The 16,562-nt window shown below is 38.0% G+C and overlaps 2 protein-coding genes across 3 annotated transcripts in view; one reads left to right on the forward strand and one right to left on the reverse strand.

Annotated features, from left to right (window-relative positions):
- Positions 1-2,515: 2,515 nt before the first annotated feature.
- Positions 2,516-3,814, reverse strand: LOC117288025 (tubulin-specific chaperone C-like). The gene has a single exon (XM_033768708.1). It carries the CDS (start codon positions 3,806-3,808, stop codon positions 2,771-2,773), a length of 1,038 nt encoding a protein of 345 aa, XP_033624599.1. The 5' UTR covers positions 3,809-3,814; the 3' UTR covers positions 2,516-2,770.
- Positions 3,815-4,246: 432 nt separating this feature from the next.
- Positions 4,247-16,562, forward strand: part of LOC117291253 (ribosomal protein S6 kinase alpha-5-like) — a 30,626-nt gene continuing 18,310 nt past the window's right edge. Inside the window, exons 1-3 of one of the 2 annotated variants that reach the window (XM_033772888.1) lie at positions 4,247-4,271; positions 5,383-5,572; positions 14,800-14,871. In XM_033772888.1, the coding sequence (XP_033628779.1) occupies positions 5,509-5,572; positions 14,800-14,871 (136 nt within the window). In that variant the 5' untranslated portion in view covers positions 4,247-4,271; positions 5,383-5,508. Of the gene's footprint in view, positions 4,272-5,184; positions 5,573-14,799; positions 14,872-16,562 lie in introns of those variants that run through there. The other variant, XM_033772879.1, reaches the window with a different exon arrangement.

The raw sequence follows: 16,562 nt of genomic DNA on the forward strand, positions 1-16,562 counted from the left end.
TGTTCCTTTAAGCAAAAAAATTGCTCGCTTTTTTTACACATGTTACTGGCCAAAATTTCATACCATATACATTGCTTGTGACTGGTATTTAGCTGTTGTTTACTTCGCATACCAATTGAGTTGAGTCTTGGCTGGTAATCTGATTTTACAAAGCAAGGATTTTTTTGCTTTAGCAATTTTGTGCTTAAGCAGCTCTATGAAATTGGGCCCTGGTGAAGGGTACAAAACTTTTGCATAACACTTCATAAGGAAGAAAACAGAGATGCGGAATAGACCATGATGATGTCACTTTGTTGAAAACAAATAGAATCTTCAAGGCCCCAAAAGTTGCAAAAACACTGCTCTTTCCTCCATTGGGTTGATGTTTGTTTTTTCCCTTTCTGAAAATTGTTCATTTAGGCCATTTCCAATCACATTTATAGGAAATGTCCAAGCATGCAATAATAGAATGCACACAAATCCTTCCCAGGAACATGGCCATTGCAATTATATTGGAACAGCTATCCCTTAAACAACACACTCCCCTTCCCTATCGCACCGCCCTCCCCCAAAAAATAATTATCAATAAGAAATCAAACTTTGATTTCTGACTCAAAATAAAAATCCAAACAACAGGACAACTGTTTTGATACAGCAATGAAGGACGTCTTCTTTTATTTATTTTCTTTAAAAGCAAAGGAAATATTTTTAATTTTTGAGGAGTTAAATTAATTCATGTTCTCTAGTTTTCATCAACCACACACATCAAACCTGTAACAATGGAACCAATGGAAAATACTGAACAGAATATATGTAATGTTTTGTCAGGCAATGTTTGCTTGTTCATACTAGGTTTATCAGAATGTGTATATCAAACAGTGATCACCGATTTGCAGGCCTTGCCTCCAAATGCTATTTTCCGCACCCTTGGTAGTAGCAATTAAGGCTGAAATAAACTGTTGGTACTACATACAACATTAAATCTTGTCAGGGAAACATTTAATGTAAACAGTTTAAACTTGGACTTTGAATTTCCTACAAGAATAATCTAAAGCAATGAATCTGAAACTTTCACTTGATGGAGGGCAAAGTGTATTATTTTTTTTTATTGAAGAAGCACTTTAAGGTAATTTAAAGTATAACACTATTATTAATGAAAGCTGCAGGTACTATTGTCCAACTTACATTTTTTTGCAATTAACATTTTGGTTGATTATTTTAAAATAGCAATGAGAGCTGCAGGTAATATTATTCAATACATTATTGCAATTACCATTTTAGTTAATATTTTAAATAGCAATATGGTGTCATATCAAAATGTTATCATTGATGCTCCGCACATTTGGATTATTTGGGGGTAATTTGTCATCATATTTATCTTCACCTGCCCCAACCACTGTGGTTACCTTATGGGTTCCTTCCTCTAACAAAACCCAACACCAATGGTATTGGTAACCTAACAAAATGTTGGACTCTGTTTATGGTGGTATGTCTGACCCCAATGTACATGTAAAACATGTGAGTTAACTAGTGCAGTCCTCAGTCTAACCTCATGGTCCAAGTCCAACCAAACCATGTTGTTGGATGGTTAGGGTTCAATTAACTAATAAGGTAGTCAATAATCTGTATAGAGCATTAACAATCAGATTTATACAGAATAATTCAATAACATGTACAAATACATGTAGAAATTGACAGAGTGTAAAATGTTGGTAAATGCTGTAGGATTATCCTTTTTTTTTTAAAGAAATAATTGAATAGTCGCTTAAATTAAATATAATCATTTAAAATGTACATGTATGTAGTTAATTTATCAACTTAATCAACTTAATAAAATTTATCAACTTTATTTAACATTGTATATATTTACTTTGACCAATAGTACTCATTTAAAGATATTGAAACAGCTGGGTACGACCAGAGCTCAACACTTGATTGTTTTTTAACAGATACTGCTATTTGACTAACTGCTTACTTTCTTCATTAATTTCATGCTATAGGGAATTCAATTTCAATAAGTACAACAGACAACCATTATTTAACTACTCCAAAAATTAATGACCTTAAAAACATACTTGGGTGAAATCACTGGAGAGCTGTTGATTGTTACACCATTTGAAGTAATGTAGTTTCATAGAGGAAGAAGCCATTTTCAACACACACAAATTTGAAATCAAATGAAAGCACACAATTCTATGCAACGAGGGTAGTTTCTACTTTCATTATTTTCTTGCATCTTAGATGACCAGTTAAGTCCAAATGTTTAAAGGTTTGTTTTGTTATTTTAGAAATGATGTGCTGGGATGGACCAAAGGGATGATGATACTGGTTTTTGACAAGTACCAAAAGTATACACCGTCTTTAAAGGCACTGGACCTTTGGTAGTTGTCAAGTTCAGTATTCTCACTTTTTAATGGTACGCATAAAAAAACAAATCTGTCAACACCCCTTGTTGAATAAATGTGTGTGCTTTCAGACGCATGATAAAAGGCTTCATGCATGAAGTCTTTTATTGTTTGAGTGAGATATTACCTCTTTCTCAAAAACTTCATTACTTCAGAGGGAGCTGTTTCTCAAAATGTTTTATAGTTCAATCACAACAGCTCTCCACTCTCGTTACTGAGTAAGCTGTTTTAGGCTGGCGATTATTTTGAGCAGGCCGATTTTTACTTATTACCAGTGGTAATTACCAATAGTTGCTAGTGCCTTTAAATCTGACCGATGCTTGAACAAATTTACTATTTTCTTTGGAATCAATGTGGTCCAATGTCAAACACTGATGTAGTGAACATCACATCTCCCAAGACTGGACTCGTTTCTCCTCCGTAATAACACTCCAATTAGGGGATGCTTTGTCGCTTGCGAGCCAATTAAAGTCATCCACGTCATCCCAACTGTTGCGACCTCGGTCGAGCTCACTGGTCTTGAAGTCTGCATCCTGCTCTGGGTAGGTCCAGTTGTAAGGTGCGAATCCCACATCGGTCGTGTCCTCAATAATGGCACGACTCGTGACATGAAGATAGAACTTGGTTGCCGTGGTGTGGTGTACCCTGAGCTGTTGACAAGAAACGACGAGCGTACAACCTTGACAATTATCAACAAAGACGGAGCCGGGCACTGGACCGGAGAACACGGTGCAGTTTATCAGATTATTCATGTGGATGGCATTCGGGGACCCGTACAGTTTTACTGTACAGGAAGATAGGTTAGTGAGTCCAACATCTTTGGATTTAACTTCTTGCGATTGAAGCTCAAAGACAGCATTAGCTTGATCAAAAACACCGCACTGAAACTTGAGCAAGTCACTCTGGATGTTGTTCAAGGGCCCATCTACCTCCTCTACAGCTACGGTGGGCTTAACTTCTTTCGGTTTGTTGGACTTTTTCTGTCTACCTTTAAAAGCAAACTTCTTTTTAGGGATGAGTTCATCCCGCTTCTCGTCTATGGCGGCAAATAACTTTTCAACATCATCTTGGGATTTTCTAATTTCATATGAAGTCAGGAAGAAGGTGGACTCAGTGATGAATTTCTGTAACTTCTGTACTGACAACGTCAGTGAATCAAATAAATCACTGAGGGCAGATTTTTCCACAGAGCCTGCGGTTGACAGGCGCTCTTCCACTGTGGCCTTTTCGTTGGTGAATGTGCTATCGAAATAATTCGAGCTCTCCTGCTTGCCGGTCGCCGTTTCTCGCTGATTTCTCAAGTCCTCAAGCTTGGTTACCCTCTCTTCTTGCCGGCGTTGTAGTTTTCCACCGATTGCCTCCTTCAAATCTGCCAAATTTGCGTCATTTTTTGAGTCACCTCTGTTACCGTCAGTAGTCGCCATTTTTATTTCTTTCTATTTACTTAGGCCGTGTCCGAAACGACAGCTTCGGCTACAGCTACGTCTAGATCAGCGCGTCTACCAGTGTTGAAGAATAGGCAGACGCGCGCGATCTAGCCGTAGCTGTAGCCGAAGTCGCCGTTTCGGACACGGCCTATAGACCTTTTCGCAAATACCGGGGCGCGCGCGTAAAGCTTGGAATTAGGTGCATTGTGGTCTAGCTGGTACCCAAATTTGATCCATATATATCCCACAATGCACCTCATTCAACAGTCTGCGCTTGCGCATTGGTATTTGCGATAAGGTCTATGCTCGTTTTGAATGAGTGATGTCAAGCGCCCTCTATCTATAAATTGGGGCCAGTTCAAATGTTTGTGACAATCCCATTTCACCACCAAGACTAAGTTTTTGAATTCAGGCAACGACCGTCAGACAGGGAATGTTTTCCTATTAATCCAGTGCACCGGTAACATAATGTTGACAATGAAGTTTTTTATGTAATTTTAATATTTCTTCATCTTCCACACAACTTCACATGATCCTGTCCACGTGTTAATTATTTAGTGAAAATGAGCAATTCACTTTTTTATCGACCCAATTCATTGATGAGGCGGGGTTTGAGGGAAAAAAATCACATTATTTTCAGGCGTGTACATTGTAATAACTTATCGCTTAGCCCACCTTGTCGAGCTGATGGCTCCGCTTTTAACATCGGTCTCATCACTGTCACCATTGTAATGGTGACAGTGATGAGACCGATGTTAAAAGCGGAGCCATTAACAGCTCAACAAGGTGAGCTACTTATCGCTGTGATTAGCAAAAATTCCAAACTGCCGACCAGCTAATACTTGAAAAGAAATCTTAATGTTTGATTTACTGGTTTTCAAGAGGCTGAGAGACTTGGAAGTATCTCTTTTTGAGTGTTTAGGAATATTTAGATTTTTGTTTTAATTTGCCAATGACCGTATAGTATAGTGCCCTTCACAAAAGAAATAACTTAAAGGATGGAGATGTAACATGATATTTTAAGTTGCAAACTAATTGATATTAAAAATGCACTTTCAGTCAGACAAGAATTGCGTTAATTTGACACTCCAAAAATAGCGTGCTTCTAAAAACAACCATAATGTAAAACCATCATGTTAAAAATGTCAAGCTGTTATGCAGAGCAGAGCAAAAACTTAACGAGGCACCAGCCACAACGCTTCAAGTTTGTATTGCAATTTTGACTGGTAAACTGTTCCTGCTAAGCAAAGTGTGCTTGTAGCAATTTTTTTGACAGGCTTCACGAAATTGGGCCCTAGCGTCAAGTGACGGTCATTTACAATTTTTGACACAAACTTGTTTATGGGCTAACCTACATTTGGTGCTCACTTCAATAGATTTCCAGTCTGCTCCTGTTTTGGCTGGCAAAATAAATTGCTCACTTTTTGTTGTTGATAATTTAATCACGAAATCTTGAAATGTTGAAAAGCACACGTTTTTACCTCAGCATTGTGTAATTGGAAATCTTACCATTTTGTGGTTTAGTAAACACTTCTCGTCATTTTCTCGCCGTTCTACGTGTTCTTATCCAGTCATGAAATGGTGGTAATTCCAAGAAACTTGGCGGTTTGTTATTGATCTAAGACAAGTTTCCGGAAAATTCGTCATGTTCATCGGCCGTGTATGAAGTGCTACAAGAATTCCTACCGAAATATTACATGGGCGGTATGGACACTTCTGGAGAAGATAACCTTGAAGTCCGACGATATGAACTTAAAAATGGTGAGTGTATTTAATTTAAAATTGCAAATTAAAACTAATAAAAGAAAGATTCTTGAGACACTCCCCTTACTTTTACCAACATAATGCATAACAAACAATAACATGACCAAACCGAATCAAACCATGTCCATTTTCAGCAAGCACTTTGGCAAGGGGTTCGTTTGTGGTTTGTTTGTTTAGGTAATCAAGAAATTGTGATTCAGTAACTAGATGAGGATCCCTAGATGACAATATGTATTCTAGTCATTGTGAAATCAGTGGTTAGCTATAGCTGGGGGATTCGAACCCACAGCCTTGTGATTGCAAGTCAGTCCTGCAGTCTAACCACTGGACCATTGTGAGGATAACTTTCCGTATGGCGCCACCACTTTTTCACTCATTTTTACAAAAAGGGATATATCAATCAGGTAAATTAGATACTATACTATTTTATTTCGAATGAAAAAGTGGTGGCGCCATACGGAAACTTTTCCCATTGTGACACTGCTAGCTAGGCTGCACGTTTGCCTTCTTTATTAGACTTGAATGGCTGCATCTTACTTAAATGGCAGAATCATCTACATAAATCATTCATCCACTCCTGCCAGACTCACAATAGATTACAAATTTGGCAGTGGGTGAACACCCGTTAATTTCAGACTTATTTCCCTTTGGCTTTACAAAAATCCTCAGGCGCCACAAATTAGAAAAGAAAAAGGTGATCCAAATAATAAAAGAATTTAACTATTCTTTATATTTTTGGGACGAAACAAAATAGTGTCAGCGGCCATTCGAATGGAAATCATGTTGGTTGATGTGGGAGCATGCATAGTGGTTGCATGGAGGTGTAGTACTTGTACAGTCTTCCACTCTAGTGTACCAGGATGTGGGCGATAAACTTGTTATTTACTTTATTACTTTACATTGATAATTTGTTCCAGTGCACAATGCTTATTTGGATTAAAACTAGCCTACTCTTCACCTGGTCGAGTGTGGTTGAAAGACATCTGCCCTAGAATGCAGTGGGGTTTCTAGGCTGGTTCAAATCCCATCCGAGTAGTCTGACTGTGGAGTTTATTAAAATCAATTATCTTAAAACATCAAATTTTCATGCAGGTTTAGTTTTGTATGGTTTGACTAGTCAGCAGCAATCTTGTCTTTTTTTTGTGCTGACTAAGAAAACATGAACACTTATAACGACAAATGACCTTAAACACTTAAAAAGGCATTTCCTGACTGTACTGGCAAGATACCTTATTGTTGAGTATGGTTTCGTTCAGTAAATTCCCACATCAAGTCAAATTAGAGACATACTCTGAAATGTGTGTACTTTACTTTGTCCATAATTGTTTGAACCATTGCATTATGTAGGGTGAAACAAACCGATACATTTAAATCGCTTTATTTGGATTTTTTACCAAAATTCTTTATTTTATAAACAGGTTTTAAAACAATTTGATTTAAATTGTAAAAAAACAAAATCTGTTGTGTGTTATGCACTAAATGTGTACCACGTGTCATAGTGAAAAAACAACAAATCTAACTTCAACTGAAGTGGGATAAACAACAAATCTAACTTCAACTGAAGTGGGATTCATACCCACAGTCGGCTCATTCTGGAGGCTGGAAGCTGGTGTCCTTTACAATCACTAGACAGCTGAAGATCCATTATTGAGAGGCCAGTTGTATCTGGTAGTTTGCAGGGAGTACGCACAACATTGGAAAATGATTTTCTACTTTTTAACTCTTTCACTGATGTGTCACATTTACTCAATGCTAGCTACATACAGGATTCTAACTGCCCTTTTGATTTAGGGTACGATGTGGTCAAGTTGTTAAGACCTGCTCAAGAATGTGGAGGAAGTGGGTTTGAATCCCACTCTAGTCGCCTGTGGGATGTTTCCCTGCAGACCTCAGAAAGTACTGGTTGATGGTTTTAATAGAGGGCTTATCACCCATTGGTCAATGTCTAAGGATAAAGCCAAAATTAAATCAGAAGCGGAAACAAGTTTTATACTGCCATTCTCATCAGGCCTTAGAATGTACACAAAAGCCACAGAGGCCATGGGCTCTGTTGCCCTTGTTTTGGCCTTTGTGCCCTGTCAAAAGTTTCTCATAGATTTTAAGGTTTTCTAATGGAAGTGCCCTTTGCCTTGCTCTCTCTCAAAGAGGAAATTCCTGACTTGCCACACTAAAACAGGTTGTTGCCATTTTTATCATGTGTCTATGCTGGTACAACACGCTGACATTGAATAAGAATTATACTACCCCCAACCCCACATACTTGTCATGCTGGTTGAAATCCTGTTCAGCAACGTTATGCGGTGCCTTAATAAAGGCACTGGACACTATTGGTAATTACTCAAAATAATTGTTAGCTTAAGAACCTACTTAGTATAACGAGCATGAGAGAGCTGTTGATAGTATAAAACATTGCGAGAAATAGCTCCTTCTGAAGTAGTTAGTTTTGGAGAAAGAGGTACTTTCTCACTCAAATATAAAAAGACTTCAGGCCTGAAGCCTTTTATCAGGCATCTGAAAGCACACAAATTTGTGAATCAAGCATGTTTTTTCTTTCTTTACTCTCTTGCAACTTCGATGACCAATTATTTTATGCATGTTGGGATACATCAAGTGAGAACACTGGTCTTTGACAATTACCAAAGGTGTCCATGCCTTTGAATACTGGTGCAAGGTGCTCTATAGACGATGTGACCTATGTTTACATTCAAACCGCCCTCTGTTGACAAAACACTCTATACGTCATGTTTCGCCGGGCACTGAGTTGCGCAGTCACAGTAAGATTGCGTACACTTTCTAGCTGGCTGCCAAAACACAAAGGTTTTGCCCGGCGGTATGCGCGCAAATCATGTTATGGTTTTCGTGTGACGTCAGAGGTCACATCGTCTATACATTGTGCAAGTAAAAAGCTTGTGATTTAAAGGAACACATTGCCTTGGATCAGACAAGTTGGTATATAAAAAGCGTTTGTAACCGTTTTGTATAAAATGCATATGGTTGGAAAGATGATTTAAAAGTAGAATACAATGATCCACACAAATTTGCCTAAAAATTGCGTAGTTTTCCTTTTACTGAGCTAACTAACATGGTCGGCCATTTAAATGGGAGTAAAAAATTTGACTCCCATAAATGGCCGACCGTGTAAGTCGACGAAGGTAAAAGGAAAACCGTGCAATTTAGAGGCATGTTCGTGTGTATCATTGTATTCTACTTTTACAGTATCATTCTACCCATAGGCCTATGATGCATTTTATGACAAACGGTTACAAACGCTTTCAAAGACCAACTCGACCGATCCAAGGCAACGTGTTCCTTTAATTAGGTAATGATCCCTTGAACTGCTCATTGCTCAACCCCCTGTGGGTAGTTCAATTATTCATGGGAGTTCATCCCAGTCATTGTGAAATTCTTTGGAGGAAAGTTTGTGTGTTTAAAGCTGGTAACCATCACACTTTCTGATATTGTTTTTTCCTTTAGTAAGAGTAAATATTTATGTGTTTGTATTGGATGAAAGTGCCAACATTACAGTGACAATACAGAGTTATATAGGCCTACATGTTATGCTTCCTTCACTACCAAACACAGAAGTGCATCCTACTTGCTTGTACAGCAGGTACCATAGAGCAAGGAGCTATGCTTGTACAAAGTATTACTGTGGTAGGTACATGGGCACCTTGTATAACCATGGTTGTATTTTGACACGATGTTTCAACACAAGTAAACAACATGGATAGGCCTACAATGTACATGTAGGCCTGCTGTTAATCTCTGCATAGTATGAACACAGTCCCCTGCAGAGGGTGGTGATATTAAAACAACCCTGGATGGACAGTGACCTAGGTCATTCTGCACTGTCTGAGGTCAAAGCTTGGGTGTGTGTGGTCACCATATCACACAACCCATGATTGTTTGCTGTTAAATCCATTGCATTTAATTTACCAATACCATGCTTGGGAAGCTGAGGTCAATGCAGTGTACAGACATGTCCATGATGGCATGAACTTGTTATGACAGAATTCAATGATTTAATTTGATTTGAGTCTATGAATGAGATGTCAGCTCCCTGTACAGATTCGCCATTTTATACAAACCCGTGATACAGTATGTACATAGTATGTGCAGAAGCCTGACACATACATTGAAGGTTATTATTTTTAAATGTATATATTTGTTAAACTGTTCACAATGTTAATACCAAATTGACGCAGATTGTCCACCTCGAACTTTGAAAATTCTTTTAAAAACATTCCAAATAGTGTGAACTATTTCATGTAGACACCAACCTTAAATGCATACGCCTTGAAGGATTATTTGGAACGATGCTGCAAAGCACCGAATAAGAGCAACTTGTCGGGTAGTGAGTTTCACTAGGAGCCCAGGCCTAATCTTGGCTACAGCAGAAGTTTCTAATTAATAGGTTTTAAGATTTTCCAATGAAAAGACATTGAGAATCTCTGCATGTTATAATGTACCAAATGGTGATCATGGGTTCTCAGATCAAAAGACTCTCTTGAAACAAATAGTACTTCCCAGTAACTGCAAAAACATGCGCCAAGTATTCATGATGAGGTTTTAGGACACAAGTGTCAAGACCAGGACTCAAACCCACAATCTCCTAATCAGGAACACCAGTGGGCTTGACTGCTCAGCCATGACATGTTCAATTATCGGTTGCGGATGTTTCCATTCTGAAGGGTATTTCTCAGGGCAGCCTATGCTTCAGTGCATGTTTACACATGGAGACTGGCAATTAAGCCCCAGCCACTAATCATACAATTGGCCTGCTGATGGATAGGTCTTTCAAAATCTTTGACTCGTGGTCAAAAAAATTACTCTTTTAATATGCCTACTATGTATACACACTACACAGTGTACGAAAACACATGATACAGGGACATGGACGTTATTAGATTAGATTAGATTAGATTATAATTCTTTATTGTCCGCATAACATATACAGATAATTGTTTTCCATTGGCAATTGGAGACATTAAAAAATTGTTATTATTATTATTATAATAAACATGTTCATAAAACCGAACAATAAAATGTAAAGCACAATACAAAACCACGAAAAAATTGTATATTGCTAAAATTACAGCGAATGATTGGAATAGATTACTGACAATACTTACAAGTTACTTTAAAATTATACAAAACATTTGTGGTACAGTTAAAAAATAAGTAATTACCGTTTGACTAAAGAATTAAAAAGATGAATTGAATTGGGAACAAAAGATTGTCGAAAACGAAGTGATTTTGTTTGTGGTGGACGGAGTCTAATACCAGAGCGATTAAAAACAAAGCAATTAAAAAGTGGGTGGGTCGGGTCCTTCATTGCTGTACTTAACTTGGCAACCATTTTTGTTTCAAATTCTATATCCAAGGATGGCAAGATTAAACCTATGATCCGCTGAGCATTTTTCTTTACCCTGTCAAATTTCTTCTTACTCTGCTGTGAAAGTAAACCGTATGTACATATTAAGTTAAAAGTTAAAACACTCTGTATCAAGGACTGATAAAATAAACGCAAGATAGATCGGTCTACATGAAATTTCTTCAGTTTTCTCAAAAAGTACAAACGTTGGTTAGCTTTACTGTATATCGTTTCAGTATTCCTATTCCAGTTCAGTTGATCATCCACTACAGTTCCAAGATACTTATATTCATTGACTCTTAAAAAATAGTGCATTTGTGGTCTTTGCAATGCGTAATATGTACTTCCCAACTTTTGTAGTTCATAAGCCATTTTGATGTGGTGGACACATTTCTGTGACACTATTACCATTAGGTTTGGGTAAATTTGCCTGTTGGACTCCTGCAGCCGATTTCACAAAATGCTAGGATTAACCCTATCTCGGGTTACCTGTCCTAACTTATAGGATGGGTTCAATGCATCCTAACGTCTATGGGTACGGAACTGAATTCGTCCCAACTCCTAAGATTAATCATAAGTTAGGAAGAGTTTGGTGAAATCGACGCCTGAACTAATAAACAGAGCACTCGTATAGTGTCTACCATACCTCAAAAAGGCGAACGGAGTCAGCGATATTGTATAGCATCCCAGGTCAATGCCTTGGTGCCCTTTAAAAAGGGTTCAAATACAAACCGATTTCCTCCCTCGTACACAGCTTTTTAAAATTGTTATGCAAGTCGCCAGACACACAAGGCCTGAAGGCGACTTCAAGGTGTAGGCTACAATTATTTTTTTCCAGAGGCCGTTGCCACCTACTCCTGGGGCTAAAACAGGGTTGCTCCTTTCATAGTCCATACGAAGGCTTGGGTATCATCAATTCGAAGCCTGGCCAATAGAGCAGAAAGCACTACCTAGCCTTAGACTAGAGGAACAACCGTCTGGCCTTCTTTGGTGGAAAAGGATGCTACATTGTAGCAGCTACTACAGGACAGACACCCATGTGTACTGATCTCATTTACATTTTGTGTTTCAGCTTATACATGCCATGTATGCATACAAATGTTGGGGCTATCTAGACAATAGATTCTGAGGGAGGTCAGGAAACAATTCAATTTACATGATGGGATGTACCTGTGGCCGGGTACATTGTGTACGGCGGCGGTACGTGCACAAATGTGGACTTTAAAGGTTTAACCATGGCTTGATCATGTACAATGTACCATTGTTTTTTAATAGAGAACTTTTCAATTAATTGTTTTGAACTGAATTGTTTTAAAGAATAAAGTTGAGGTCATTGTTTCAGAAAGCAACTGGATGAGTGTGTGGATGGGAGGGATTTTAGGCACGCACATTGAGGTGCTTTTTTTTGTGAATTTTTAATGTGCATTGTACGTAGCTGTACAAAATTGAAATAGTTTTTTTTTAGTTGATGTTTTCCCACATTGCTGTAGCTGTAACTAGAAGTTTTCCTAGGACAATGACAGCCTGTTTGAATGCTAGGTGGTAGCAAAATGACCTTTTGAACTGGAGAACAGGTCATGGAAACCCTTTTGGGGTGTCCTGACTGAGCGGATAAGAGCACCGAACTCAAGCGCTGGTGTTTATGTCCAGCAGAGTATGGGTTCGAATCCCAGTCATGACCCTTGTGTCCTTGAGCAAGACACTCAACCATAAGCTTCTCTCCACCCAGGTGTAAATGAGTACCTGTGAGGGCAGAGATGGTTTACTTGAATGATAAGCACGGAACGCGGTATCTGGCAGCACCGGCTGTATACTCCCCAGGGAGCTGAGATGGTTTAAGGAATGATTTAGGGCCAGTGACCAGGGGTAATAATGTTGAGGCTCCATGAGCCTCACTGCGTGGCGGACCAGTCACCTGAGCGCTTTATAAGAAGCCACTATTATTATTTTTATTATTATTATTATACCAAGTTCATTCAAACAATGGAGACTATACTTTACCTGTATTTTCAATTATGATTTAACTATACATCTCATATATAATGTACCCCGCTGTGGTTCATCTGATGCATTAAATGTCCTCTTCTGTTTCAACTAAAAAGTTCCATGCTGAAGTGGAAGCCAGGATAAGCCATTATTCTGAAATATGAATTTAAGGATTTTTTTCCTCCAATATATATGGTGTTTTTAAAAAAGTCTGTCAATATTAAAAAATTTAAAATTTTGAAGTTCTTAAAAAAAAAAAGATATCAGATGACTTATCGGATGACTTCTTTGTTCAGTTGTTTTTCCCAAATAGAATTCCAACCGTAGGCCAACATTGAAGAAAAACCCTCAGGGTTTAACAGGAAAAAAATAAACCTTTGTAAATATAAAATAAATCAAACCTTGGGACACTGAGATGAGAGTCGTCTCTAGAAAGGACGAAATCTCTCCTCATCCGATTCAAGATGTTAAATAAGGGCCTTGGGAGCTTGGAGAAAGATAGGATTTCATGCGACTAGAATGCCCATGATTATTGATGCACATTGTCCGCCATGGGAGGAAATCCGACAGCTTTCTAAGAAACATTTCCTCAAAGGGAATTGTGTAGTGTCCCAAGACAGTAGTCTGAAATTTCTTTTTTTTATGAATAGTTTCTCAAAGAGAGGAGGATTTTTTTCTTCTGATATTGAGATGGGTACTAAATTTGCTCTTCCTAGCAAGGTTACCTGTTGGTCTTTCAATCTTTAATTTTATGGGCCCTTGCACATTGCCTCCTTTATATTGTCCATTTTTTATGAAAACTGAGCTGAGCTTCAAATTTTGTTTTTGCCAAGGGGGGATCTTAAATTGAATTGCTTTTATTAATTGTATCTTTAAATAAATAATAAATAATTGTATATTTCTGTTGAAGAATCCAAGGAACTCTGATCTCTTGTATACTGTAACCCGTCGGTCTGAAGATACATACTGTAAATGTTAAAGGGAAAGCATTTTGTAAACCCTCTTAAAATAAATGGCAATAAAAGCTTTTTGTTAAAGAAGCTTTTGACAGTTTAAAGCATTTTGAGAAATAATTCACTTAGAAGAAATGTGGTTATGTAAAAAAGATATCAGTTTTGTATGCTCTAAAATTTGAATCTGAGAAGCGTTACTTTCGTAATGTTAATCAGATTGCGTAATCGTATATTATGGATTATTCTTCCTGCATGGACATTATTCACTCTGGATTTTCGAGGATATCACAAAAACGAGAACACCTTTTGGAATGAAGTTTGTGAGATTGACATTGGAGAAGACATGTTGATTTGACACAGAATGAGGCATTTAATGCCTTCACACTTGGGTTTGATTACTTGCCATCTGTTACAGTACAGTGGACTGTAAGCAGCTTAAATAGTTGCGTTGTTGGCTGTGAAAGAGAAAATAGAAAAGAGAAAATATAGAAGATAGAACTGTCAACATTATTTGTAGCATTTTTTTGGTAATTTTTAAAACTTAATCCTAAATGAGCACCAGTCTCTACTTAAACACATAGTGTAATTTAGTGCAAGTTACACTAATTCATTAGCACAACATGTTCATGTAGGTTGTATTTTAAGTCAATTTTTAAATGTTGATTTTATGATGGGTTTGTTAGGGGATTCACAAAATAATTGACATAAATCCAGAAATGAGAAAATAAAATGAGCTGATGCCAGAAATGAGCAATAATGCTTTAGCCTTTTACCGTTTTTCTCAAAGGGTACAATGTAAGTGCTTCCATCTGTGCATAGAATGAAGATTGGAGGACTATTTAAACACCTTTTTATGGTTTTCTAATAAAACAAAATTCTTAATTTTATATCAAACTTATTGTTTCTTTCAGCCAACCTTACAAATCATGCTGAAAAAGTTGGCCGTAAAAGTTTTGAGCTGCTCAAGGTTTTGGGCACTGGAGGTGAGTGTTGCATTTATGACTATGTCACAGTGAAGCTAGTAGACAAGGTGATTTTTTGCTGCAATTTTTGTTTTTCCTTTCAATCAACACATTATGATAAAACCTGGGCCCTATCTCAAACCTCGACTTGGGCTTCGCTCAAGCTCCAAGCTCCGTATGCTGATGTTCGTGCAATACGAGTTGCTCCAAATAAGTCTGAGCGGGAGCCCAAGTCGAGGTTTGATAAAGACACCAAGGCTACAAGGGAAAACAGTCTGGTGCCTTTGGGCCAGAGAGAATGTGCTGTCATTTTCCATTCAATGAATACATTACATGTATGATAAAACCTGGGCCCTTTCTCAAACCTTGGCTTGGGCTTTGCCTTAGACTCCAAGCTCCGTATGCTGATGTTCATGCAATACGCATTGCTCCATAAGGTTAAAGGCTGAGAGCCTAAGCCTGAGTGGGAGCCCAAGCGGAGGTTTGAGAAAGGCACCAAGGCTACAAGGGAAAATGGTCTGGTGCCTTTGGGCCAGAAAGATTATGCTGTCATTTCAAATGGGTATACACTGTACTAGGAATATGCCATATTGCCTAGTACATGTACACATGATGTGAGATTTATTCTATTCTTGATGTCAATCCCCTGCACTACATGATGCACCAGCTCATGTTTGTCAGTGTGGTCGTTGCCTTAATCGTGATGTTCCAGCCCAAATTGAGAATCATCCCAATTATATCCTTAATGAGCGTTACTGTTGGGCAGCACATCAAAGGGAAGATACCCAGTAACTAAATTTCAATATTAACCCTTTAGAGACCACAGAGGCCGCTAAGCAGCATGGAAATTATATTAGCATCCTATTGCAAGATTTGACCTACTTCAATTCAACCACAAACATCAAAGTGAAGGTCATGTCCTGACTAGTTTTTTTTTTTTTTTCTTTTTTTCTTTGTGTTGTGTTTTGTTTTTGTTTTGTTTTTGGTTTTACTGCGCCTTGAACACCCAGCAGGGTGGATATGTGCGCATTACAAGTCTTATTATTATTATTATTATTATTATTAGTTCCGGGTTATCCCGATGTTAACACCGTAGTACCCATTTCCCAATGAAAACAAGGTTTATGTTTCGTATTATTTTTCTAGGAATAATTTGATAATTAAGTGGTGTCAAAAAATGCAATAATATTAGCAATGTGTGACCATTACGTGTATATGTCATGTATGTGTGATGGATACAGGAATAAAAGGTCCTGACACAACCTTCTCTTCGAGCATCAGACAAATGTTAAGCAGCAGACCAAGCTTGCTCCAATTTGGGCAAGGTCATTTTCATTATGAAAAAGGGCACTTTAATGCGAAAAATCCTTAAGTCTATCGGAAGCTTTTAAGGGCACCAAGACCAGGTTAACGGAGGCCATGGCCTCCACTGCCTCCGTGAAATTCCAAGCCTGCCGGCTCTTTGGAATCCACTTCCTGTTATTGAAGCTGCAGGAGAGCAAACTCACTTGAACCATTCAAGAAATTACTGAAGACAGTGACTTTTTCTGTTTGTTTGGGGAATCTTTGATTTGGATGTTGGAAACATCCTAGTGCTTTGCATCTTCGGGAAAAGGCGCTCTCTAAATGCCAGCTTAATTATTATTATAAAATGTTTAAGCATCGACTGATGTTTTTTTTAGTAGGTCTTTGGGGTGAGGAATCAACTGCAA

The sequence above is a fragment of the Asterias rubens genome, chromosome 1 (assembly GCF_902459465.1).
Source record: "Asterias rubens chromosome 1, eAstRub1.3, whole genome shotgun sequence".
NCBI lineage: Eukaryota > Metazoa > Echinodermata > Asteroidea > Forcipulatida > Asteriidae > Asterias > Asterias rubens.

Bases quoted from the DNA above. Each gene is read 5' to 3' on its own strand.
- LOC117288025 (XM_033768708.1), bottom strand. From the start codon at position 3,808: ATGGCGACTACTGACGGTAACAGAGGTGACTCAAAAAATGACGCAAAT.